This window comes from Falco rusticolus, chromosome 7 (genome assembly GCF_015220075.1).
Source record: "Falco rusticolus isolate bFalRus1 chromosome 7, bFalRus1.pri, whole genome shotgun sequence".
NCBI lineage: Eukaryota > Metazoa > Chordata > Aves > Falconiformes > Falconidae > Falco > Falco rusticolus.
In genome coordinates, this window is record NC_051193.1 from 42,779,219 (window position 1) to 42,803,528 (window position 24,310).

General features: G+C 40.6%; 1 protein-coding gene across 2 annotated transcripts in view; it reads left to right on the forward strand.

Moving 5' to 3' along the window:
• Nucleotides 1-24,310, forward strand: part of CCDC88C (coiled-coil domain containing 88C) — a 102,132-nt gene that overhangs the window by 67,447 nt on the left and 10,375 nt on the right. For both annotated transcript variants that reach the window (XM_037394618.1, XM_037394620.1), the window contains exons 14-25: nucleotides 3,243-3,380; nucleotides 6,261-7,331; nucleotides 9,592-9,719; nucleotides 10,634-10,775; nucleotides 11,358-11,546; nucleotides 11,953-12,114; nucleotides 13,234-13,511; nucleotides 18,779-18,922; nucleotides 20,420-20,606; nucleotides 20,837-20,982; nucleotides 22,417-22,506; nucleotides 23,331-23,572. In XM_037394618.1, the coding sequence (XP_037250515.1) occupies nucleotides 3,243-3,380; nucleotides 6,261-7,331; nucleotides 9,592-9,719; nucleotides 10,634-10,775; nucleotides 11,358-11,546; nucleotides 11,953-12,114; nucleotides 13,234-13,511; nucleotides 18,779-18,922; nucleotides 20,420-20,606; nucleotides 20,837-20,982; nucleotides 22,417-22,506; nucleotides 23,331-23,572 (2,917 nt within the window). The remainder of the gene's footprint in view (nucleotides 1-3,242; nucleotides 3,381-6,260; nucleotides 7,332-9,591; nucleotides 9,720-10,633; nucleotides 10,776-11,357; nucleotides 11,547-11,952; nucleotides 12,115-13,233; nucleotides 13,512-18,778; nucleotides 18,923-20,419; nucleotides 20,607-20,836; nucleotides 20,983-22,416; nucleotides 22,507-23,330; nucleotides 23,573-24,310) is intronic.

Below are 24,310 nucleotides of genomic sequence, written 5' to 3' on the forward strand. Positions count from 1 at the left end.
TAGATAAGGAACTACGGCCACACTGAAGTGTTCTGTTTGTTTAAAAGTTTTAATATTGTTTCCATGTAAAGCAAATAAACCACACAGGGTTTTTTTATTTTTTCAAAAATAAAGTCTTTTTTAAAAAAAGCTTTTAAATATTCCAGGACTAGGTCTCCATAGTCCTGGATCAACTCTTTTTGTTTGTTTTGTCCTTTTGGCTATTAGATGTTCTCTAGTGTCTCCCTCTCTGCAAAGATCTGGGTTCTTTTAATCTTTGTAACAAACATGCAGGTCATCACTTTATAAAAATAAATTTTAATATAGGTGTGTTACGCTTGTCGTTAACTGTAATTACATTTAGCTCAAATGCCAGCTCGGTGCTTGTCCTTGTGAAACACAGTGATCAGTTTGCCTCCAACCACTAGTTTTATTTTTGTCTGGCTAGTAACTTGCATCCTGAACTCTAATTAATTGAGCCAAGTGCTGATGGGGAAGGAGGGTGCTTGCTAGTCTGACTATAAAAAAAATTCCATGTCAGTTTTTTCCACATTCCTACCTTTGCTAAATTATCCAGAACATGAGGCTAATTTCTCTTTTCCCATTACTACTGTAACCTGTGTGTGTGCTAGACAATAATACAAAGATTTTACTCTTCTCTGGTCTGCCTATGGGATAACTGAATGCTTTAAAGGACAAGGGGAGAAAGAATTTGGATATGAAAAGTTGTCATGGATTATCAGATTGTAACTAGCAGAGTGCCAGTTTCTCTACCAAGGAGAACAGATATCCATCACTGGTTCATTCTGGCTTCTGGAGAGATTCTTTTGCCAGGCTGAGAGACCGGTTCTGGTTCTTGGTTTTTTTCTGTGAACAAGAAAAACTGTAAAAGTTCAGATCACTCTACCTCTCCTTCCACGCTCCTGTTTATGACCTGTTATGTATGAGTAATTCACTCCAGCTTTAATTTACATGCTTCAAATTTGAGATCAAGGCATATAAAGCACTCAGCAGATACCTGTGGTGTAGAGTAATTTAAATCATTTGAACAACTGGGGGCAAGCTCTGGCTTTGCCTCAGAAAAATTCCTGTGGGCACCTCTTGTTATGGTACTGTACTGGTGCCAACAGTTCTGATTCCAGAATTAGTCTGATGTTTTTGATGATGATGAGTGTGTTGACATGATGGGGTCACCTACATGGTCTGGTAGTTACATAAGGCAAAAAACTGGTGGGGAGTGCCTGTGTGGTGAAAAGGGGGCCTTGTACATATCAGACCAACGAGGAAAAAAATGGCGGTTAGAAATAATTGCTATTAAAAGCAATTGTAATGTTTGAACTCTTCACCAAAGGAACACAGAATATGATGGGAGCTGTTGACTGAATGCCACAGGCCAGTTAGTTGTTGATGGACTTCACCTATCATTCAGGGACATTTGGAGGAAAAAAAAAAAAGGAGTAGATAGTATTCTATAGTCTGTGAGGCATGCAGTTACCTCTGAATGTACAGAGACCTGATGTGTAAAATAATTTGATTTGAGATGTTTGAATTTGTTGTTTTGTATTGTTTTTTTTAAAAACTGTTTCTCTAACGTTGTTTTTTTTTCTCACACATGTATCCTTTTAATTAGAGGGTATGCATGCCCACAGGGGAGTGTGCTAGGGGAAAGGGAGATAATAGGGGAAGTCTGTCTGATTCATTAAAGAATGTTTACTACAGTAGGCAGAGGAGAGAGCAACGGTTCTTAAGGACTGTTAAAGACAAGCCTGTATAAAGTCACAGGACAAGAGATAAAAAGTGGTTTTCTCAGATGTTGTGTGCCTGTGGAGTTTTTTTGTAACTCCTGAGATACCCATAGTAAATTCTTGCCTCCCCAAAGTTGTTTAAGTGGGCTCAGATTTCATCCACTGTGTGAGACTTTCAAAAATCATTGTTTGAGTATGCTTGGCTATCTACTGATCTAGTGTTTGGAAGGATCACCTAGCCAGAACAAGATTATTCAGGTAGTAGAAGAAGAGATGATACGAAGGAAAAGTCATGTACGTCCTTTTTTCCTTTCTTGCAATCTTTTCAGAGGAGCTAATAATAGAAAACCCTCATTTCAGACACAGTCAAGTAGTAGCAGTCCAAGTACCTGTTTTCTCTGCGTTCCTGACTTCTTGGACTGAAACTAGCTGTACACAGTAGTTTCTTGCTTGCCTCCAGTTTTCTGGGAGGTGCTAATGAAGACCAGCTATTGCTGAGTTACTGAGTTTGTTCCAGCTTTCTCTGAACAGCTCCTCTGAGAGCAATGAACCTTAACGTGGTTAGGTTTCTAACTGTTAAATCCTTCTTATCTCCAATCTGGGCAGCCTCTGCTTGTTTAAACACTTCCCGTAATGAGGCACATGTTGACATAGGCAGAGCCCAGCCTCCAGCTATTTCCCACTTGTAAGAATTATTGTTAATATCTTTTGCATTGACATTTTCACTGTTGGCAAAGTTTGTAATACAACACAAGAAGATGAGCTGGTACTTGTGCAGAGCTGTAGGTGCTCACAGTACTTTGGAAGCATAAAAAAGAATCAATCCTGACTTGGGGAGCCTAGCTTTCTGAACCTCTTCCTTCTAAATACTGAAGAGCTACTGCTTTCCAGTGCTTACTACTTTGAGTACAACTTTCAAAAGGAGGGAGTAAGAAGACATTGTTCACTGTAGGACTGGGACCTTATTTGCAAGTCTTTCAAATCCAGTATTGTCACCTGCTGGGGAAAGCAGAGGGCTAGCAGAGCATAGAGAGGGAAGGTAAACTTGGAAACTCCAGTGCTTTTCCTCTGTTCCTGATCATTATTTTTTTTTTTTAAATTGTGTTGCTTCCTGAATTGTCTTAATAATTTCCTCCACATTCACTGGTAGATTAAGGCCATCAGTGATGGAGAGGCTAGGAGGAGGGAAGACCCTCAGAAGGGTGAGCACCAGAAACTTAATCAGTCACTGATGACAGGACCAAAACAGGGCATTCAGGCAGGCAGGTGAAGCATTTCTTACTTCTGTACCTTATACGCTCTGATCTTAACAGGCATGAAGGAGATTCTTGTCACTGTGAGAAAAACAAAACTTCCATTTCCTCTACTGAGACTGGCAAGCTGCAGAAGGGAATGATTACATCTTTCAGCCATAGTGCCCATCTTGTTCCTCGCTGGTCTTCAAAATAACTTAAAGTTACTAAATAGTCATTGTGTTAAGCTGTGGCTAATGTGTTTTGATGCATTCTGTCCACACAGATTGAGAAGCTGCAAAATCAAATTGAAAAAGAGAAGCAAAGTAATCAAGATCTGGAGACCTTGAGTGAGGAGCTGATAAAAGATAAAGAACAGCTACAAGTTGTCATGGAGACTCTAAAAGCTGACAAAGACAGACAGGTACAAACTTCACAAATGTTAATATGAAAGTGTATGCCCAGTAGTGGTAATTAAGTGATGCCATTTAGAACATCTAGTTCTCTCAGGGAAGGCAGGGCAATTAGAGAGCTATTAGGTGGAGGCTGAATTTCATAGAATCATTTAGGTTGGAAAAGACCTTTAAGATCACTGAGTCCAACCGTTAACCCAGGACTGCCAAGTCCACCACTAAACATGTCCTTAAGGGCCATATATATGAGTTTTTTAACCACCTCCAGGGATGGAGATTCCAGTACGTCCCTGGGCAGCCTGTTCCAATGCTTGAGCACCCTTTCAGTGAAGTTTTTCCTAATACCCAATCTAAACCTACTCTGGTGTAACTTGAGGCCGTTGCCTCTTGTCCTGTCGCTTGTTGTCTGGGAGAAGAGACTGAGACCCACCTGCCTACAGCCTCTTGTTGTAGAGAGCGATAAGATTCCCCCCTGAGTCTCCTTTTCTCCAGGCTAAACAGCCCCAGTTCCCTCAGCTGCTCCTCATGGGACTTGTGCTCCAGACCCTTCACCAGCCTCATTGCCCTTCCCTGGACACGCTCCAGCACCTCAGGGTCTGTCCTGCGGTGAGGGGCCAAACCTAGACACAGGATTTGAGATATGCAGCCTCACCAGTGCCATGTACAGGGGGACAATCACTGTCCTAGTCCTGCTGGCCACACTGTGTCTGATACAAGCCAGGATGCTGTTGGCCCTCTTGGCCGCCTGGGCACACTGCTGGCTTGTATTCAGCTGGCTGTTGACCAGCACCCCAGGCCCTTTCCCACCAGCAGCTCTCCAGCTGCTCTTCCCCCAGCCTGTAGCGCTGTGTGGGGCTGGTGTGACCCATGTGCAGGACCCGGCATGGAGCCCTGTGGAACCTCATGCAACTGGCCTCGTCCCATGGGTCCCGCCTGTCCAGATCCCTCTGCAGAGCCTTCCTGCCCTCCAGCAGATCAACACTCCCTACCAACTTGCTGTTGTCTGCAAACTCACTGAAGGTGCACTCAATTCCCTCACCCAGATCATTGATAAAGATACTAACCAGCACTGTCCCCAGTACTGAGGCCTGGGGAACACCGCTTGTGACTGGCCCCCAGCCAGGTGTAACTCCGCTCACCACCACTCCTTGGGCTTAGCCATCCAGCCAGTTTTTTACCCAGGGAAGAGTGCACCCATGCAAGCCGCGAGCAGCCAGTTTCTCCGGGGGAATGCTGTGGGAGATGGTGTCAGAGGCTTTCCTAAGGTCCAGGTAGACAATGTCCACAGCCTTTCCCCCATCCACTAAGCGGGTCACCTTGTCACAGAAGGGGATCAGGTTAGTCAAGCAGGACCTGCCTTTCATAACCCCATGCTGGCTGGGCCTGAACCCCGATTGTCCTGCACATGCCACGTGATGGCACTCAGGCTGATCTGCTCCATAACCTTCCCCGGCACCCAGGTCAGGCTGACAGGCCTGTAGTTTCTCCGGATCCTCATTCCTGCCCTTCTTGTAGATGGGCATCACATTGACTAACCTCTAGTCCAGTCAACTGGGAACTCCCCAGTTAGCCAGTAGTTTTTTTCAAATGTAAGTAAAATGCAAAAAAGTACAGCATATTTTGCTAGCTACTGCTCCTGTTACCATAGGGGGATCTTCAGGCTGTTGTAAGGACAACGCTTCCCTCTTCGCGGGGAAAAAAGGCCTGAATCTTACTAAATGGGACACCGGTTGGTTTTAGGATGTGCAAATAAAGCCCTATTTTTATTGCTGAAGATTGGTCTTCTGCCAGCTGTGTGTCCTCATTTGGTCTGGTTGGGGGTTTTTTAGCCACCCAACATTTTTGCTGTATTTTAAAAAGATGGTGAGAAAGCATTTATGTCTTTTGGGTTGATATTTTAAATGCACCTTAGCTTTTACTGCTGTGCTGCAGTTCATATGCAATGCCTTGAAACTATCCTATTAAAGCTTAGTGCAAGGTGTCATCTATATTAATCTGACTAGCGAGGGAAATATAGGCACAGATCGTTGAAGTCTGGTCTGTATATTTGCAGCCTCTATTAAAATTTACTCCTAAGTTCTGTGGGGTGAAGGTTAAATAAGAAGATACCTTGTTTGGGTAGTGCTTTTCATCTTGATGGATTCTTACCTAGACTTCTGCCTGGGAAACTGCACTTTACCACCAGACTCCTACATTTCGTTAGAACACATACAGACTTTGTAGTAGTACTGAATGAATGCTTCACAGGTAGGGCAGGAAGTAAACCCAGAAGTATTCTTAATTGTCAGGAAAGGGCAGGGTCTGTTTTTTCAAGTCTTAAGTTCCTTTTGATTTATGTGGATGTGTATAGGTAAGAATCAAATGCAAACTGCAGACTAAGTCACAGTTGCTTCAGCTGAAAGGTGACCAGTTGGGGTAAGTGTACTGTTCTTACAGGAAGTGTATTCTTAATGAGATCTATAATTGCTGTAAATTTTCAAATGTTTTGGGGTTTCTGACACCTTATCGGAGATAATCTGTGTCTTCGGATCCCAAAGATGAATGTAAACCTAGATAGAAACATAAGCTTTATTAGGAATGGTTCCTAACAAAGCACATTCTTCAAGGTGTTCTCTGAAGGTTTCCTGTCTACTTTCTCCCTGTCTTGAACTTTTTGGCTGGTAGCAGGAATATAACACTTTTTAATTTTTTACAGTGATGGGTTACCGGAGGTAACAATTTTTTTCATTAGTTTTGGTTTCTGGGTTTAGTCAGTGAAAACTGTTGAGAAATTTGTCTTGGATTAAATGGATGTGGTTTTCTTAACAGTTGTCTGCTTCAGGACTAATTTATACTGTGCTTTGTAAGGTAGATGAGTAACACTTGCTTGACTTTTTTTATTGTTTATGTAGATAAAGGACCTTAAACAAGAAAATGATCACCTTAATCAAGTGGTCTTATCCCTGAGACAAAGATCTCAAGTGAGCAGCGAGGCAAGAGTAAAAGATATTGAAAAAGAGAACAAGATCCTTCACGAAACAGTTACAGAGACTAGTAGCAAACTGAACAAGCTGGAATTTGAGAAGAAACAATTGCAAAAGGATTTTGACCAGGTTAAAGAAAAAGTGGAAAGAGTGGAAGAAATGGAAAAAGAGCTCCATCGGCTGGAGAGAGAGAATGAACAACTTACAAAGAAGGCAGCAGCGATGAAAATAGTGACAGAAAAAGTGGAAGTTCTTGAGCAGGAAAATGGGAATCTGGAAGTGGAAAATAGGAAGCTAAGAAAATCCCTGGACACATTGCAGAATATTTCTATCCGGCTTGGGGATCTGGAAAGGGACAACAAGCAATTGGATGAAGAAAATCTGGAGCTTAGGAGAGTGGTGGAGACCATGAGATTTACCAGTACAAAAATGGCACAAATAGAAGCAGAAAATAAAGATTTGGAGAGGGAGAAAGAGGACTTAAGAAAAAATGTGGAAATATTAAAAGCAATGAGCAAGAAATCGGAGAGGTTGGAGCTAAGTTATCAGAGTGTCAACTCTGAAAACCAGAGACTTCAGCAAATTGTGGAGAGCAGCAGCAAAAAGATCCAGGAGTTAGAAAAAGAAGTACAAGGAATGGAGAGTGAAAATCAGGTCCTCCAGAGAAACCTTGAGGAGCTAAAGATTTCTGCCAAACGGCTGGAGAGGTTAGAAAAGGAGAACAAAACCCTAGAACAAGAAATGTCTCAGCTTGAGAAAGACAAAAAAATGCTGGAGAAAGAAACGAAACGGCTTTGGCAGCAAGTGGAGCTGAAAGATGCTATTTTAGATGATAGTACAGTAAAGTTGGCAGTTGCTGAGAAAGAAAACAAGACACTAGAAAAGGAAATTGCTCGATTCAGAGATTCATCTAATAAGCTGAAAGAATTTGAAAAGGACAATAAAGATCTCCTAAAGCAAGTTACAATTGATAAAAGAACACTAGCTACATTGAGAGAGGTAAGGAAAAATAATACTAATGGTTTTTTATTTCAGCTCTTTGAAGTACAAAGGGAGACATCTGTCCCATGACTAGTTAATACATGAGCTAGGATATCTTCACAGCCTTAACAGCCATTGCTGGATAGTGTGGCCTTGGAAAGTGGAACATACCAAAAACTGCAGTGTACCACTTGGTGTCTGCAAACACGTCTCCAAATGACATCTTTTCTCATGCAGAATAGGGTTTTAACACAGCTCCCACATGGTAGCTGTAAACCAAAGACTCTGATAATTTTGTGGTCACAGAGTTAGATAAAGTATTTGCTAACATGAGAACTCCAGCAGAGAGACTGACTCTTAAGTGTAGAAATCGGAGCACCTGTTGAGGATACATCCCTGTCCTAAAACAGACATAGCCAAGACAAGAACCATCCCAGATGACCAACCTAACACTTTCAATAACAGCTGCATCAAGTTTTTGCTTTGCAGCTATCTACAGTGTTCTCCTCCAAAAGCTTCCCTGTGGAGTGAGAGCAGCTCTGATCTCTTCCAGCAGCCCTCTCCACTGCAGAATGCCCTAATTGCACTTTTCCTACTAGTGATCTTTTTAAGAATACACACCTAGCATTAGGATATTGGCAAACTAATGATGTGTGTGCCAGAACCTGACACTTTTACAAGTGGCCTATGAGTGGATTCAGGTTATTGCCATGTGCTCTCATTGCCTGCCCCAGCTGCTGTTGTCCTGCCAGAAACAGGATTCCTGTGAAAGAGCATTCAAAAGAAAATGGTCAATGCTGCAGTGAAATAAATAAGTTTAGCCAGACTAATGCAGTAAGCAATTACTTACTTGGAAGATTTACTTTTATTTTACGTTTGGAAGCATTAGTGTAATTTTGAGGAGGGTAACAAAAGTTCTATCACAAACATTTGAAAGTCCTGAGTTGTGTTTCTATCCAACTTTCCTTAAAAATAAGTAAATAATAGCATTTCTGAGAAGGCTCCTTTTTAATCTTTCCCTTCTCATACTTCTGCAAATTTCCAGTGGTACAGACCCATACAGAAGCGTATCTTCTTTTCCTTAGTTACTTTGTATAGATACTACAGAAGGAGTTCATGGATGTTAAAGGGACTTGTTCACAGACCATGGACTGGAACTGACCTTAACCTTACCTTTTTTTTGCTGGCCACGTGAATGAATATGTGGCTAAATTTGTGATATCAGAGTATTAGTGAATACCTACAGTTTATGTTTAACAAAGGATTATTTTAAGTGTTATTCTCGCTTCTGTTTGATATCCAGGATAATTTTCTTCCTTACTTGAAGTGCTTTGGTAACTTTGTCCTTTCTTCATGCCTTATTTAAGAAAACTTCTGAGCAGCCCCATGAGCAATGTAGTTCTCTATGGTACATTTGCATTTCAGAGAATTTTGAATGGCAGGGATCTTTGAACTTGGCTATGCACCAAAAATGATTTGTCCTTTCTAAACATGCAGGCTGCAGTTATGTCTTCTCAGGCCATTTCCACGCAGCCCTCGCTTTACTGGCATAACAGCAAATCATTTTCCCAATATACCTTCACCAAACTCCATCAAATTTCCTCCTTGTCTGGTTCTGCTTAGGTTTCTTCCAAAGAAACCTAAATGAAACCAGAATGGGTGAGTAGATACCAGAATAAGTGACAAAGCTCTCCTGTCCCTTACACAACAATTTAATTATGCTTTTTAATTTTGGCAGTAGTTTACCGTATGTCAGAACTCAGAGTCAATAGTGAAAATGCACTATTGCCAAGTCCCTTTGTCCCTTAACCATATTATCTCAGGAAACTTTCATACTGATGTTCTGTCACTCCTGTGTGTGTGTGCCAGTGTTGCTGGGCTTTTTGTCCTAGCTGAGAGGTGGGAACTCCCTCTGCTGGTGTTCCCTCCTGACCTGCACACATCCCTTCTGTGCCACAAGGGCAGGATGTCTCCTGGCCTGCACATATTCCTTGTTTTGGCAGATGGGCAGGATGCCAGTGTTGGCAGATGTAATTCAGTACAGTGAGTGGGACAAAGGCCAAAAGTAGCATTCTTCAGATTTATTCCAAGTAAACTATAAATAAAAGCGATTAGTTTAATACTGCACTCTGCTGTCACCAATAAAGAATTTTAGCTGACCTTCTTGGAACTAGGATCTTATCCAATCACTTTTTTAGCACTTTTTAAAAAAAACTATAGTGCTGGGTCATTATCACTACCCTTTGCACAGCAACTAATCATGTGAGTGCTCTTACAGGATTTGGTCCTGGAGAAGCTGAAGAGTCAACAGTTGTCTAGTGAGCTGGACAAACTGAGCCAGGAACTGGAGAAGATAGGATTGAACAAAGAGCTGCTGCTACGGGATGACAATGGCAATGGTGACACGTAAGGAAACTGAGCTCTCACAGTCATTCTTCTGGCTCTGCAGGCTTTTCCTCAGCCTAACGCAAGCCCTTTGCCTTTTTTTTTTTTTTTTTTTTTTGTTAAATTGGTTCTTACCTGTCTTACTCCAGTTACACTTAGTAATTTTGAAAATAAGGCTTACTTTTCTGTAGCAAGCTTGGCAGTATACTGCAAGTTTTGCAAAACATTTTCTTGGATGGAAGGAAGGAAGAAATGCCATTTTCTCTCTCCATGCTAGCCAGCATTACTACAGTCCCTCTCTACCCCCTCAGCAGCTGGGAGAAGCTGAGTAGCTATTTCAGTGTGTATTCCTCCTCATAGTCTCTTTACAAGTAAGAACAGTGCCTATTGAAGTGTCTGTCATTACTCTGTAATTGGTGATCCAACCACCTCTTAACGTAAACACAGATGTTGCCTAAGAAATTCCTGATTGTAAGGAGTTCTTTTGCAGGTCCTGTAGTAATGAACAAAGAAACCTCAACAACCCATGTCTACATAGGCCTTTTGGTATGGCCTAAATAGAGAAACATACCTGTCTTGTAGGAGTCTTTAGAATCTACTGTGGATTTTTCTCCTTGTCAAGAATGTACAAAAGAGCCATGACAATAAATTTCTGCACTGTAATTAGGGGAAAAAGAGAACTTTCTTATATGTAGCTCTTCATTTTCTGTAGAACTGTACTGGCATTACCTCTATTAAAATTGATTGGTTCCAAAAGCAGGTTCCTCAGCTATAATATATCAGTAGTAATCTGCGGCAGTAAAGGAAATAATTTTGCTGAAGAAGCAAACACATAAAATGTAACATGTGAGATTCAGAATGGGTGAAGTCCTCTAGGTAGATGGTGGCTCATATCCTAGTGGCTGGCACTGGAAAGCTATTCTCATGTCTTTCAGAAAATACAAGATTCTGGAGAGCAAAACTGAATCAGCACTAAAAACAACACTAGCTGTGAAAGAGGAAAAGATTGCAGTGCTGGAAGCTCAAGTGAAGGACTTTCTGAACTTGAACCAGCAGTTACAGAATGATCTAAATGTGGTAAGAGGTTAACTGAATTTTAATTGTTCACAATGTGGTTCTGCGCATGCACATGCATATTTTTTTAACTCATCAAGAACAAGTTATCTGTTACAGAAATACTCCCCACCCCCCATCCCATACGTGCACTTCCCAGAAACCTTTTATGACTAGTCTGCTTTCCCTTGTCCTTTTCTATATAATGGCACCAATTTCAGAAAAATTGTTGGGCTGGGGGCACAGCAGGTTTTTTTACATAACCACCATTTGCAGATCTCTGTTTTCCCATGTTTTTTCATTGCCATGTTCTTGCTTTTTCTGCATTGTTGAATGAAAGCATAGGCTGAGCAAGACTGCAGTTGGAACATCTCACCTAAGAACAGCCTGTTTGTTAGGTGACAGTGAGCTTGAGTCAAAGGGCACCTGACTGGAGGTCAAGAGACATGGATTCCTTCCTGTCTGTGTCTCTGCTTCCCCATCTGTTGAATGAGGGTACTGGTTGTTGAACCCCTTAATGTCCCTGCAGGGCAAGAGAGGAGCTGCATATTCCATCACTAATTTAAAATCCCACTGATAAACCAGTATTGAATGTTGGCTTTGCAGATAAAGAAGGACTTTGATGCACTGAAACAGACTCAACAGGATGGGCATTATGCTCAGAAGTCACTGAGGTATTCTGCAGAGAAACTCATTCCCAACCACCAAATGAATGAGAAATTGGAAACGGGGCACCGGGAAGCTACCGTGGAGCTGCTGAAACTGAAGGACAGGGCAATTGAACTGGAAAGAAATGTAAGCCTTCTCCTGTTACCTCTCAGACTTCCCTTGCGACCATGAGTGGGTTGCTGGGAACTGGATTTTTGAGCTTATAGGAATCTGATGGATTTATTGGAGTTTTTTGTAAGTTTACCAAATTCCTCAGGTATTTCTTAGGACTGCATGGGATATATGCTGTATATGTCTTGTATAAATGATACAATGGATATATATGTGTGTGTCTTGTATGACATTATTGCAAGGATTAATCCTGTGTATAATATCTGTCCTACCTTCATTTAATGCTGGGAAGAGTTTGCTTTTGCACATCTGTTGCAGAATGGTTATTGTTAATTGGTTCTCATCTTGGATAGAACTCCAAATGGTCAGGACAGCTGTTCCATTTCTTCCTGTCACCCCTTCAATGCCACCTCTCTTTCAGAATGCAGCCCTGCACACTGAGAAGCAGCTGCTTAAAGAGCAGCTGAAACATTTGGAAACACAGAATGTCTCCTTCAACAATCAGATCCTGACACTACAGAAGCAAAATGTCTTCCTTCAGGAGCACAACACTGCCCTGCAGACACAGACAGCCAAACTCCAGGTCAGGACAAACTTGCACCTCTGTGTCAGGAGCCTGGATTTGATTATAGTAATGTGGAGAAGATGACTGCTAATAAGAAATTGTTTGTATTGCTAGGCTGATGTTGATGATGAGGCCCATAAGGTGGAGCTTAGTTTGAGGTCTGAATTTCTCCAAGCTAGGTGGGAAATAGGCTCTGTAGCTAATGTCTAGTAGCCATCTTCATTAAGAAGGTAGGTAGTTAGAGAGAAATTTTTGAAATCAATATAGCAAAATCCAGATGTGGTGTTCCAGGAGCTGCATTTCTAGAATAAAAGATCTTTGCTCTTTTGTTCTGTTAATGCTATGCCTGTGAAAGAGCTTGGAAGAAATGGGAAGAGGACACAAGTCAGCTCCCAAGAGGCATTGTAGCAATGAATTCCAATCACAATTTTCATACTTTCAGACAAAATGTCAAAGTTGCCCGTGGAAAATGAGCACTCTTAAACATTGCTTTCATTTTTAAAAGATAAGCTTAGCTTGAGAAAGAAAACAGTTTTAAAGAACAGCATTGGATTAGCTCTGATTTTTTTTTTTAATGTGACTTTCCCTTTTCAAGCTTTTCCTCTTGCATGTTCACAGATATTTTTTTGTTCTCTAATCATTTCTCATCTGTAATTGATGTATATAAGCAACATATAAACGCACTACTTGTGTACTGAAATCAGAGTTAAGAGTGCTGCTCCATACACAGTAGTGCAGTTAATTTTGTTGAGTTTGGGTGAACTTAATTTTTCATTACTTGTACACAAATATAGGATAACTTTCAGCTTTGTACATGATTGTGGAGATGCAGTTCAGTTGCAAGTATTCTAGCTCATCTTGGTCTTCAGGCTCAAGAACTTTGCTGGTAAAACAGTGTTTTTTCAGTTTGGAGGTTATCCTGGTAGTTTTCAGACTGCTGATAGCATGGCCTTGTATGGTGCACACTGCCAGCAGTAATACCAAAATGATTCCAAATTGTCCACAGATGCCTTAAGTCTACAAAGCAGTGAATGAGTTTTTGAATAACTCTATACAGATACAATCTGCTACTACGTGTGTTGTATGTACCAGTAAGTCTAAATAATGAGTATTTGCTTTTTATTTGAGAAACTTTAGGTAGAAAATTCAACTCTGAGCTCCCAGAGTGCTTCACTGATGGCCCAGAATACTTTACTCCAAAATCAGCAGACAATCAAGGAGAATGAGAACGAAAATATACTGAAAGAGAAGGAACAGCTGAAAGCTGAGTATGAGTCGTTGCTTCAGGACCATGAACACCTTGCATCACTGCATGAACGGCAGTCTGCAGAATATGAAATGCTAATAAACCAGCACAGCTGCCTGAAAACATTACACAAAAACCTGGATCTGGAGCACAAAGGTCTGGGTGAGAGGTATGCTCAGTGCTCAGGGGTGTATTGTAGCCGAAATGTGCCCACATTACAATTTTAGCCCTAAATGTTGGTCTCCAATTACAAGTGGAAACTGCCAGGTTGTTCCCCTGAAAAAGTGTCTCCTCATTCTTGCTATCATTAGGAGATTAGATAATAGTATTTGCAAAGCTGTGGTTGTTAGACCTCTAAAGGTGGCAGACCACCAATGAGTCAGGTCACATTTAGGAAATACAGGCTTAGGTCTTGGGGATGCTTTATCAGAAGTAGCTTAAATGCCTTTACTACATTTAAGGATCTGTGCTGTAATAACATGCAGCCTTAAAAAGATTCTCCTTGTTCTACTGTGTGAGGTGTCTTTTCTAATCATACAGTAAGGTCTGCAAGTCACCTAGGTAATTACCTATGTGTGAGTAGTACATGTCTTGAGAAATTTAAATCATTGAAGATTGTGTGTGGCATCAGCATCATGACAAAGGAGGTGCTCTGAAGGAAGCCGTATTGAGCTAGTTGTGAGGTAGTGATGTATTACTTATTTTCTTCTAGTTCTCACAATGTAAGGCTTTTGCTTCAGGCCCTTCAACAGAGTTGTGAAATCGGAGTAGTCTGCTGTTTAGTTTCAGTTACTGTCATTTTCTGACAGTTGTGCATGGATTGAACAATATATATGCTGTACTACTACATAAATACCGCTCTGCCTGTGCCTCAAAACTTTTCTTACCAATTCAGTGATTTTCCTCAAAATACCTGTATTCAGGTTCAGTTTAAGTGCAAGACCGTGAGTCGGGTTCAGAGCAACTCAATGATGATCTTTGAGGGTGTACTAAGAACTGGTGCTAAATGTTCCTTTCCCAAAGACTAAGGAGCTGGCAATACAATGTGTGGTAGATTTTTTTATAAAGTACAGAAATAAGCATATTATGATTAAAATATCCACCGGGGCTGTGTGACAGGACAGCTGCTTGGCTGTCAACTAAATGAGCTGTAAGTGATTACACAGATGCTGTTCCTGTTTACCAAGTCTTTCTGACTGATAAATGGTTCTCATTGATTCAGGCTTTGCTTGAGATTATCGCACTGTGGTGTGTTGAGGCAGTTTGCTGGGTTCTTTCTTTTCTTGATGAGTACCAATTATTAAACAGTTCTGGCCTAAGGAAAAAGTGGCTTTCTAAAAATAGGTTCTCTCTAGTGGTAAGTGCTCAGATCACCATTGTAAACATTAACAATTTACTGAGATGTGAATGCCAGTGAGAGATGTTGCAGGGGAGCAGATGGTGGCCTTTTCTATACTCAAAGCAGGTTGATTTTGGCGGTTCTCTAAATGCGGTGTCCTCCTCAGCAGATCAGTCTCAAAAGATACTTATAAAGGTGATTTGTCCAAGGACAGCCTGTGTCTCCATTTGGCTGTCAGAAAAAAAAGAGATAAGCCACTCCTATGTGTATTTTGTTTTTCTTCCATCATGTGCTACATGCAGTTCAGCTGGCTGAGGGAACAGAGGGGGGAAAAGTTAGAAAAACAGTTGTAAGAAGAAACACTTCTTCTGCCACTTTGAGGCATTTAACGGCTAAGATGAAATACCTCACTTTCAACTTCAGCTAGAATGCACCACCTGCTAAATTTTCCCAGAGCAGCTCAGGACAGCCAAGAAGTTTGTTTGTGCACTGTCTTAAAACACAGGTTTTGTTTGTCCCAGCTACGAGGTGTTGGGTTTTTTTCAGTAGGATTGCACTCCTGCATAAACCTGTGACTGTAGCTCGTCTAGAAAAATCCGCAGCAACTTTAGTTAGCTTGTGGACTCCTAACACCATGTACAGCCAAGGTCCCCAAGGTTTGTGTAGTTCACTCTGATGCATTCTAACCACAGAATATTTTCTGCACCTGAGCAAACTTCATTAAGCCTCCCTTGGCATACTGTCTGCACAGTATTGGTGCTGCAATGGGGATTTAATAATGGGTTGTGTGTAACTGCAGTGGAATGGCCTGTCATAGCCCAGCAAACCACAGACATGTGTGTTTGACTTAGCAAGGAAAGGAGAGTTGGTATGTTAGGATCATTTACCATTAATAGCAGTTTTTTAACCTTGTGGTATTTGGCTGACTGTCTCAGTGAATGCAGAAAGGCTGGAACCTTTTGCTGCATTTTTTAGATTGCTTTACATATTACACTGTCTTGGTTTAACCCCAGCTGGCAACTAAGTACCATGCAGACACACAGTGGGGTGGGGGAGAGAATTGGAGGGGAAGGTAAACCCCATGGGTTGAGATAAGAACAGTTTAGCAATTTAAATGTAGTAGTAATAATAATAGTAATATTAATTATAATCACTAATGAAAAAGGAGACAACAAAAAGAGAGAGAGGAATAAAACCCAAGAGATGCACAATACAATTACTCATCACCCACTGACCAATGCCCGGCCAGTTCCCAGTGATCAGCCCCTCCTGGCCAGCTTCCCCCAGTTTATATACGGAGCATGATGTTCTATGTTATGGAATATCCCTTTGGCTGTCCTGGCTCTGCTCCCTCCCAGCTGCTTCTGCACCTCCTCACTGGCAGAGCACGGGAAACTGAAAAGCCCTTGACTTTGCATAAGCAATACTTAGCAACAACTAAACCATCAGTGTGTTATCAACATCATTCTCCCACTAAATCCCAAACCAGAGCACTATAGCTGCTACTAGGAAGAAAATTAACTCTATCCCAGCCAAAACCAGGGCATACATGTTACTAAGGGGAGGTACTAAGTTACTAGCTACAGTTGATTCCCAGATCATTGAGCATTTCTTTGGGTCTTATTCTGGAGAAGTGTAATCCTGCAGAGACATTGGAAAAACTCATCTCACTGGAAACACAGAACCCCTGCTAGTGGAGGGTTACATACAGCATGGACATGCATTATTATGGTACTAGAGTTCTGGCTGGTAATTATTTTTCTGGGTTCCTTTTACCACCTGTTTTTTATCATAGCTGAGCATTTTTAAATTATCTCAGTCACAAATACCTATCCACACAGAGTATTTCTGCTAACAAACAGCAGAAAGAGTGAAAGCCAAAAGGAGTAAAGAGGGATATGGTTGTTCAATCCCAGGAATGGGTTGCATCAGAGCCAAAATGGATTTTATTTGCATGTATAAGAGAATATTTTTAACCCCCCCCCCCGTCCAAGTGCCTGATGCTAAAGAAATGGAGTGTTGAATAGCCCGTGGGGTGGGTAACCTTGTGCCCTGTGGTAGAGCTTGTCAGGTTGCACATATCCTGCTCAAAAGGTAGATTCCATGCTGAATCTGGTCTACAAGAAAATTTTGCCTGGGGATTTCATTAGGGCTTCAGAGATGCAGAATCGCTTGCATTTTTGCAGACAGTATCTTCTTTCTTACCTTTCACCTAATACTTAGGGGAGCAGCTGTGGGTCTGCCTTAGGGCTTCTCATGCTCAAAGGCAGCTTGTGGAGCTGGGCCAAGGTGGTAAAACTGGTCCAGTATACTGCTTCCTTTAAGTAGCCCTCTTAAAAAAAAAAAAAAAAAGAGGGCTTGGATAAAAATGGAGTAGCCCTATCATACAGAAATGGCGAAAGAATTCACAGCACAGTTTCTGCAAAGGCAGCCATGGTAATCTCTGCCAAGGGACTGACTGTGGAGTTCGTCTTCTCAGGCTCTGGATTGGCACACAGTCTGTCTTAAATCCTTCTTGGAGCTGGATATGAAACCTTCCTCTGCTTTGGTTCTTCCATTTGTTCTATGGACATTGAATTTGAAATGTCCTGGAGCTGAATGGAGGAAGAAGATAAATAAATAAAGTTAATTAAGCTCCACTGTTGTTACTGGGAATGAATAGCAAAAAGCAGCTTTTGTCTGGGAGACAGGTACTTTTCTGTGTGGCCCTGGCCCTTCAATGGACTGGAATTTGGGACAGGCTGGAATTTGGCCCTGGGATGAAGGGAATGGTAGTCTGAGAGAAAAACAAGTTGGCAGGAGTCAGTGTAGTTGGTGCTGTTGGCTGCTTTTGTTTTTGTTTTGAAGTTTTCATGACTGCAGAGTAACTGCCCTGCATTCATCTCTGCTGGGACAAGGGTCACAGATGATGTTTTGTTCTCACTAGCTTTTTCAAGCAATGCTCCATCTCCCACCTAGTTGCTGTTTTCCATTTGCTTAGAAGGCTATTTCTTTGTGACTGGCACAGGTGTACCTGCCCAGGGGTATTTCAGGGCAATACCCTTCTATCACAGTCACAGAAAAATGTGCTGATGACTTCTGACATTGACTGCACCAGTGTCCCCAGCGGCTTCTGCGTGTGTGTGTATGGGCACAGACCTGACAGAGGTCACCAGAGAAAAAAGCCTTCTGAGAACAGCTTGCTGTTTTGCGAACTGGTCTCAAGCCACCTTGTTCTTTGCAGCATTTTCCAAATGCAGGGAGGCTGAGCCTGGCTAATCAGTGCTTGTTCCAAGTATCAGGGGCATTGTTCCACAGCTCTGGGTTTTTTTAGCATTCCAGAGATTGAAATTAAAGACACAGTTGGTGGCACCTGCCCTCTCTCTCTGCCTGTCTTCCCACCCTGAGTGATTCATGCACAAATTGTATAAGCCAAGTGGTAGTGGAAGCCTGGACATGAATACTGGTGTTACTCTTGGGCTTCTCACTAGTGAAAAAATAGAACCACTCGAAGCAGGTGGGTCAGCCCCTGCTTAAAGATGTTTTGCTGTCAGCTCACTGATATTAGCCTCATCATCTGTCTGGAATATGCAGGAGATTATTACCTATGCAGGATGCTATTACCTATGCATATATCCTAATATGCATTAGGTTGTTGTCTAATAACCTGTTGCTCATTCCACTGCTTTCTTGGTGCTTTTTGGCTGCTGCTTTCTAGTCAGGTTTTTGAAACCTGCCACTGACAATTATTTGTGAATGGGATTCCAGTTTAATGGTGCAAGTTTCCACTCGCTCTGGAGACTCATATGCTCTTTACCAAATGATCAGAATCTGGAATTGAAGTCAGGTTCTGGCAATTGCATATCTCTTTGCTTAAAAAATGCTTTTGTTTTTTCTAAAAGCCTCCCTGTTGACTTACAGACTAAGCTGAATTCCCTTGCATGGTGTGGAATTCTTCAGCCTTGGTAGATATTTAACCACACAAATGTGTATGAAACTAAGCAGGCAGGAAAATATATTCTTTCTGGTTATTGTGGTATTATCTATTAAAAATCTTGAACTAGAGGAAGAAAAATGTTTATATGAAAGCTAAGAGTATGCTACTCCTCTTTTTGCAGATACAATAGTTTAATGAAACACAAGGCAGAACTGGAAGAGTTGGAAATAGTTTTAAAAACTGAAAGAGAGGTTTTGCAACAAGAGAGGAGATCAAATGCAATAACCACTGGAGAAAATCAGAAGCTGAGGGAGGAACTGGACAGGTATGCTACCATTGCTAAAATCTGTATATGTCGTCAAAAAGTAAATTGTGCAAAACACACAATTGTTTTGGTGTGTTAACTGTAGCTCCAGAATACCTTCATTAACGTGTCTGTTAATTTATCTCAATTTGTCTTGTTAATTTGATCATTTTGTTTAACTCGGTTAAGATTATCAGCTTCATGGACACTGTCAAGAAATAACTGTTACTCAGTGCTTCAAACATGGTCTGATCCTGGGACTTTTGCACATTCAAACTAAGCTTCCACATGTGGTTCAGTTCACAAGTTTTTCTGTAATGAGTTGTTTGCAAGCACTTGTCTTTAAGTAGAACTACAAATGCTCAAAATGCCCAGATACCTTCTAGAGTTGCATGAAAAGGTTCCTACTAATTTTTTTTTTTTTCCTTAAGGAGAATTATATTATGCTTTTCACATAATATGATTTAGTTCTAGGAGTTACTATTGCTGTTTATTTTCTGCGGCCTAGAGAAAGCTGCTATTTGTTAGTACTTGAAAGAGACTTGATTCTTGTTATTAGAAGTGGGCTTAGTGATTCATATGATCACTGAGTAACTGTTAACTCATGTTAACCCCTTCTGTGAGCTAGCAGCTGAACTTTACGTAATGCAGCAGTAAAATGTACCCAAACCTGTATCCCTGCTGGGGCGCTCTCCATTATAACCAGTTCAGTGCCTCTGTTCATACTACAAAGGCATTTTGAGAAACAGTCTGGTACAAATAAGAGGCCAATGTACCAAGTTAAAGCAACATCAGATTGAATCATATTTAAAAATCACATTAAGTTCAGTCACAAAAGTTTCATATGCTGTCCCAGTAATACACTTTAGAACACTGCAGAGCTCTGCAAAGGTTTTCTCAGGCTTGCTGTTTTCAACTCTGTTTCTCCAGGGACAAAGGAAGATGTTGAAAACTGTTGATTGCAATGCTGGCAGAGTAAGGCTTAGCTGATCTGTCAGCAAATACGGAACTTAATCTTTTTTATGTATCTATTTGTTTAATGTTTTGCCTTCGTGATTTGTAGACAGTTTTAGATTTACCAAAAGCTATAAAGGAATCATCTTACAGCATTACAGTGTTTCCAGTTCAGGACGCTTTAATACTCATATTTCATGCATCGGGAAAAATTCTGTGAGTGTTCTTTATTTGTGCAAAATAGAGCTGCCTTTATAGCCAAATGCTTCTAAATACATTGTGCCTCAGAAATTTATGGTGTTTCTTGCACATTGAGGAAATAGCAGTTTTAAGTTTCATCTATTTTTCTTTTAGTTCTTTTATAGATCTGAAATATTTTATAAAGCTATTACTACTTTCTTAATAAAATTTTATTATATGCTTAGAATAAAAACGTCTTTAGGAGTTAGTCTTTGGAACTTAATGTTTGATTTAGCGATAGCTGCACACTGATGATGTGGTCTTGAACGTGAGATACTTTCTATGAAATGTCCTTCACAAGCCTGCTGGCTTCTTTGTCTTCAGGGTGAATTTCTTGCACAACCAGCTAAAGGCAGAGTATGAAGGGCTGCATTCACACACTAAGGAGCTGAAAACTTCCTTGAACAACTCTCAGCTGGAGCTGAATCGTTGGCAGGCTCGCTATGATGAGCTAAAAGAACAGCACCAGTCCATGGATATCTCTCTGACCAAGCTGGATAACCACTGTGAGGTGAGTAGCTATAGACTGGTATACTGCTGGGTTCCTGTTAGAGAGCTGGCAATCAGTGTGTGAAGGTTTTGGCACACTATATATAGAAGGTCAAGCTATGCAATCGTAAGAATACCCCTACGTGCTTTGAAGTTTATCAATTGGTTGCTATGCCATTGTGTTAGCTTGATTATGGTGTACTCCCAGAGAATCCAGATGCAGAGGAAAGATTAATTTATCTTGTTTAATAGCTCCTGTCCCGTCTAAAGGGAAATCTGGAAGAAGAAAACCATCATCTCCTGAGTCAGATTCAGATGCTGAGCCAGCAGAATCAGATGTTACTGGAACAGAACATGGAGAACAAGGAACAGTATCACGAAGAACAGAAACAGTACATGTAAGAAACTAAAGATCTGAACTGTAAAACCTAAAAAAGTATTTTGTTTGTCTAGATGACAAATCATCTGTCAGGAGTAGAAGGACAGGCAGGGGAATGATAGGTCTACTTGATACTGGCTAGAAAAGGGGATGTTTCAGAGAAGGTATATGTAATGGGGAGAAGCTACAAAATTTCTTCACATTGCCTTACCACAAAGGAATGTGCAGGAGACACCTGGATGAGCACAGCTCTTTTTAAATGACATAGATGAACCCATGTGGAGAACTTAGTTACAAAAGATGGAATGCTAAACCCAGCAGTACTTCTCAAAGACGTCTGAAGAGCTTGGAAAACAGCTGAGTTGCAAGAAAAATTTAGTCTTAGGAGAATCATTCTATGTTCAGATTCCTGAAGAATAGCATATATTAATACTCCTAGTTTTTGTCATTTTCATTTTAAGAAATACTTCTATGTTGTTTTTAAGCATGCAAGTGTCAACATCTGTAGCTGCATCCCCCATGCATAGGGTGACATTGCTTAAAGTGAGATACCCTGTTTAAACATATTGGACATATACAAAGAACACTGTTCTCACAGCAGTGAAGTTCTCTTATAGGTGTGAAAGAAGTAAGAAAAGTGTTCTTAATCCCAAGAATTTAAGTCTGAGCACCTCAGGATAATGTGGGAGTTACTGACTGAGTTTTATTTCAGTGCTGGATTATATGGTTGAAATGTTAGAAATTGTTTACCAGAATTGGCTGAATACAGTTCAGATATACTCTAGGCATATTTATCCAGGTGTCTTGGCAGTTCTGTGATGGAGGCACATTAGACCTGCTACTTGAATGAAAGATGATTTCATCCACTGTGCAGGTTAACAAAAGGAGGAGTAAATAAAAATAATAAGATTACATGGCACTCATGAATGCTTTGACACTGCTCACAGGAGACCACCACCACAGTAGTCTTAAAAAAATCAAACATTATTTATTTCTCTAGTTAGAACAGAGTAAACAAAACAGGAATTAAATGCCCAGTTATTGTGTAGACAAGAAGTTCAACTATGTAAGTAATAACCTTGAGTAATTGTCAGTGATCTGTGAATAAGACTGAACAATCAGCAAACAAATTTTCAAAAAAACGAAGTAAGGTTAATCTCAACACCCACCAACAAACTCTGCCTGAGTTATTAGTGAGTAATCTAGCACCAATCTATTGTTCTTTCACTTTTCATGCTATGGCATAAAAAAATAACATGTCAGCAAGTTGGGTATGCTTTTTGCATTTGCACTCTCTCTAAAGAGACAGTGAATAAGTTCAGTAGGATTCTGAAGGTTATGCGATAGGAAGATACTTCAGTCTCTTTGTTCTCTTGGTGGCTTTTGGTCTTTGATTTTTTGATTATGCTTCATTTCATACAGATGGTTCAGAATGTCCTTTCTCCCCTTACAGTGATAAATTGAATGCCTTAAGGAGACACAAGGAAAAACTTGAGGAGAAGATAATGGATCAGTACAAGTTTTATGATCCTACTCCAAAAAAGTAAGTCTTGTATGGGTTCAGTTCTGCTATGTAGAGATTTGTGAGGGTGAGAAAAGGCTCTCCAGAACTGGAGATAATAGAAATTTCATCTGAAGTAAGGACAGTGTCATCTCCACTTTCTCTTCACTCTCACTCAGCAAGCCATTCCCTGAAAAAGCGGGTTGTGTTACAGTAGGTTGTGTTAATATAGAGCACAGTACTTCACGTGGGGTCCTCTTTTAATAATGGGATCTGAAACAGTATTAATTCACTTTGCCCTGTTGAATATCATCTTGTTCCTGGCAGAGGGGAGGGACCCCCAGTACGGTGACTAAGCAGCAGAAGGAGATTCCAGAGCTGTTCTTTCAAAGGGGATAAGCAGTCTGTTGGAGAGAAGGGATTTTAAAAAATATATCAAGAACAGAAAAAAAAGAGCCAAGCTGTTTCCACCACACAGTGCTGACTGATAGCCTTAGCAAAGAGAGGGATTCATCTTTAAAAGAGTTTTAATTTCATTCCTTCTCTGTCTGTTCCTGTAGTAGAGCTTTTTACACTTGAAGTGTCTTATGTGGGTCCATATGTGTAATTTAGATTTCTAGCAAAGGGAATGGTTGTCTTTCTCACATTTCTCATGCTGAAGAAACATTTCTGTAAAATAATTTTGACTTTGGGAGAGAAATGGATCTGAAGCTCTGAAATTCATGCTGCATCTTTCAAACCAGTTCGTGACAGTGAACAAGTAAGAATGTAGAATGGCTTGATGGCTTTAGCACAGCTGTAAACTTCTTCAAGGAGCATTTCTTGTAGTGTTTTATGAATCCCATTCACAAAACCTGCTTTATCAGGAAAAACCACTGGATTGGAGCCAGAGCCTTAGTTAAACTAATCAAGCCAAAGAAGGAGACTACAAGGGAGCGGTTGAAACCAGCAGCAGAAACCCCTCCATGGCATTCTGAATCCCCAGAGACTGTAAACTCTCCATCTGCCTCCCAAAAACTGAAACATCGGCAGGAGACTCAGGATAATATCTCTCAAGGGTCAAACTCTATGGAAGAGAAAGAAAACCCTGGGGCAGCTTCAAACAAAGGTAAGGAATGCCCAGCCTCAATTAATGAGCTGAGCAGTATTTTTGAAAAATATTAAAAAATGTTTTAAAAAGATTTAATATATCAGATATGTTAATACTCCATCTCATTATGCTTTATATCCCCTTTTTAGTAAACTAAAAGTTTGAGTAAGCAAAAAACCACTAAACTAAAAAGCTGAATAAACTAGAAGGTTGGAGGTGTTTTGTTTTGGCTTGGTTTGGTTTGAGTTTGTTTTGTTCCTCTTACCTGCTTCTCCCTTCAGCTTTTGTATAGAGTTTCTTGGTTTACCTGAATGTATTGCATGTTACTGAGTAAGCTGGTGTAAATACTTCATTTACTGGGTTTCTGCAGCAAAGCATTTTAAAGTTGGACTGTAAAATATTGTGGTTCATTAGCAACTGCTCTTCAAGTGGTTAATAGCTGGTCTTGCAGCCACTGCCAGGAGATGGCGCATATGTAAAAGAAATAACATAGAAAATGCTAATTTATTGTAATCTAATTATTTTGGGAGGTTGTATTTTGGTTTTTGTATCAAACTAAGAATTTTGTAATGTAAAATGATGAAATTATTTTTTTGAACGCTAATGCAAATGTAAGAAAGATGGAGTGATACTTTTTTGTTTAGTTAGTTCATGCAGTAAATCAGGTGTTCCTAATTATTGGAAATTTAAAAGAAAGCTCCTCAAAATAAATACATTGCCTTTATTAAAGACCACAGAATATCTCAAGCTTTGCTT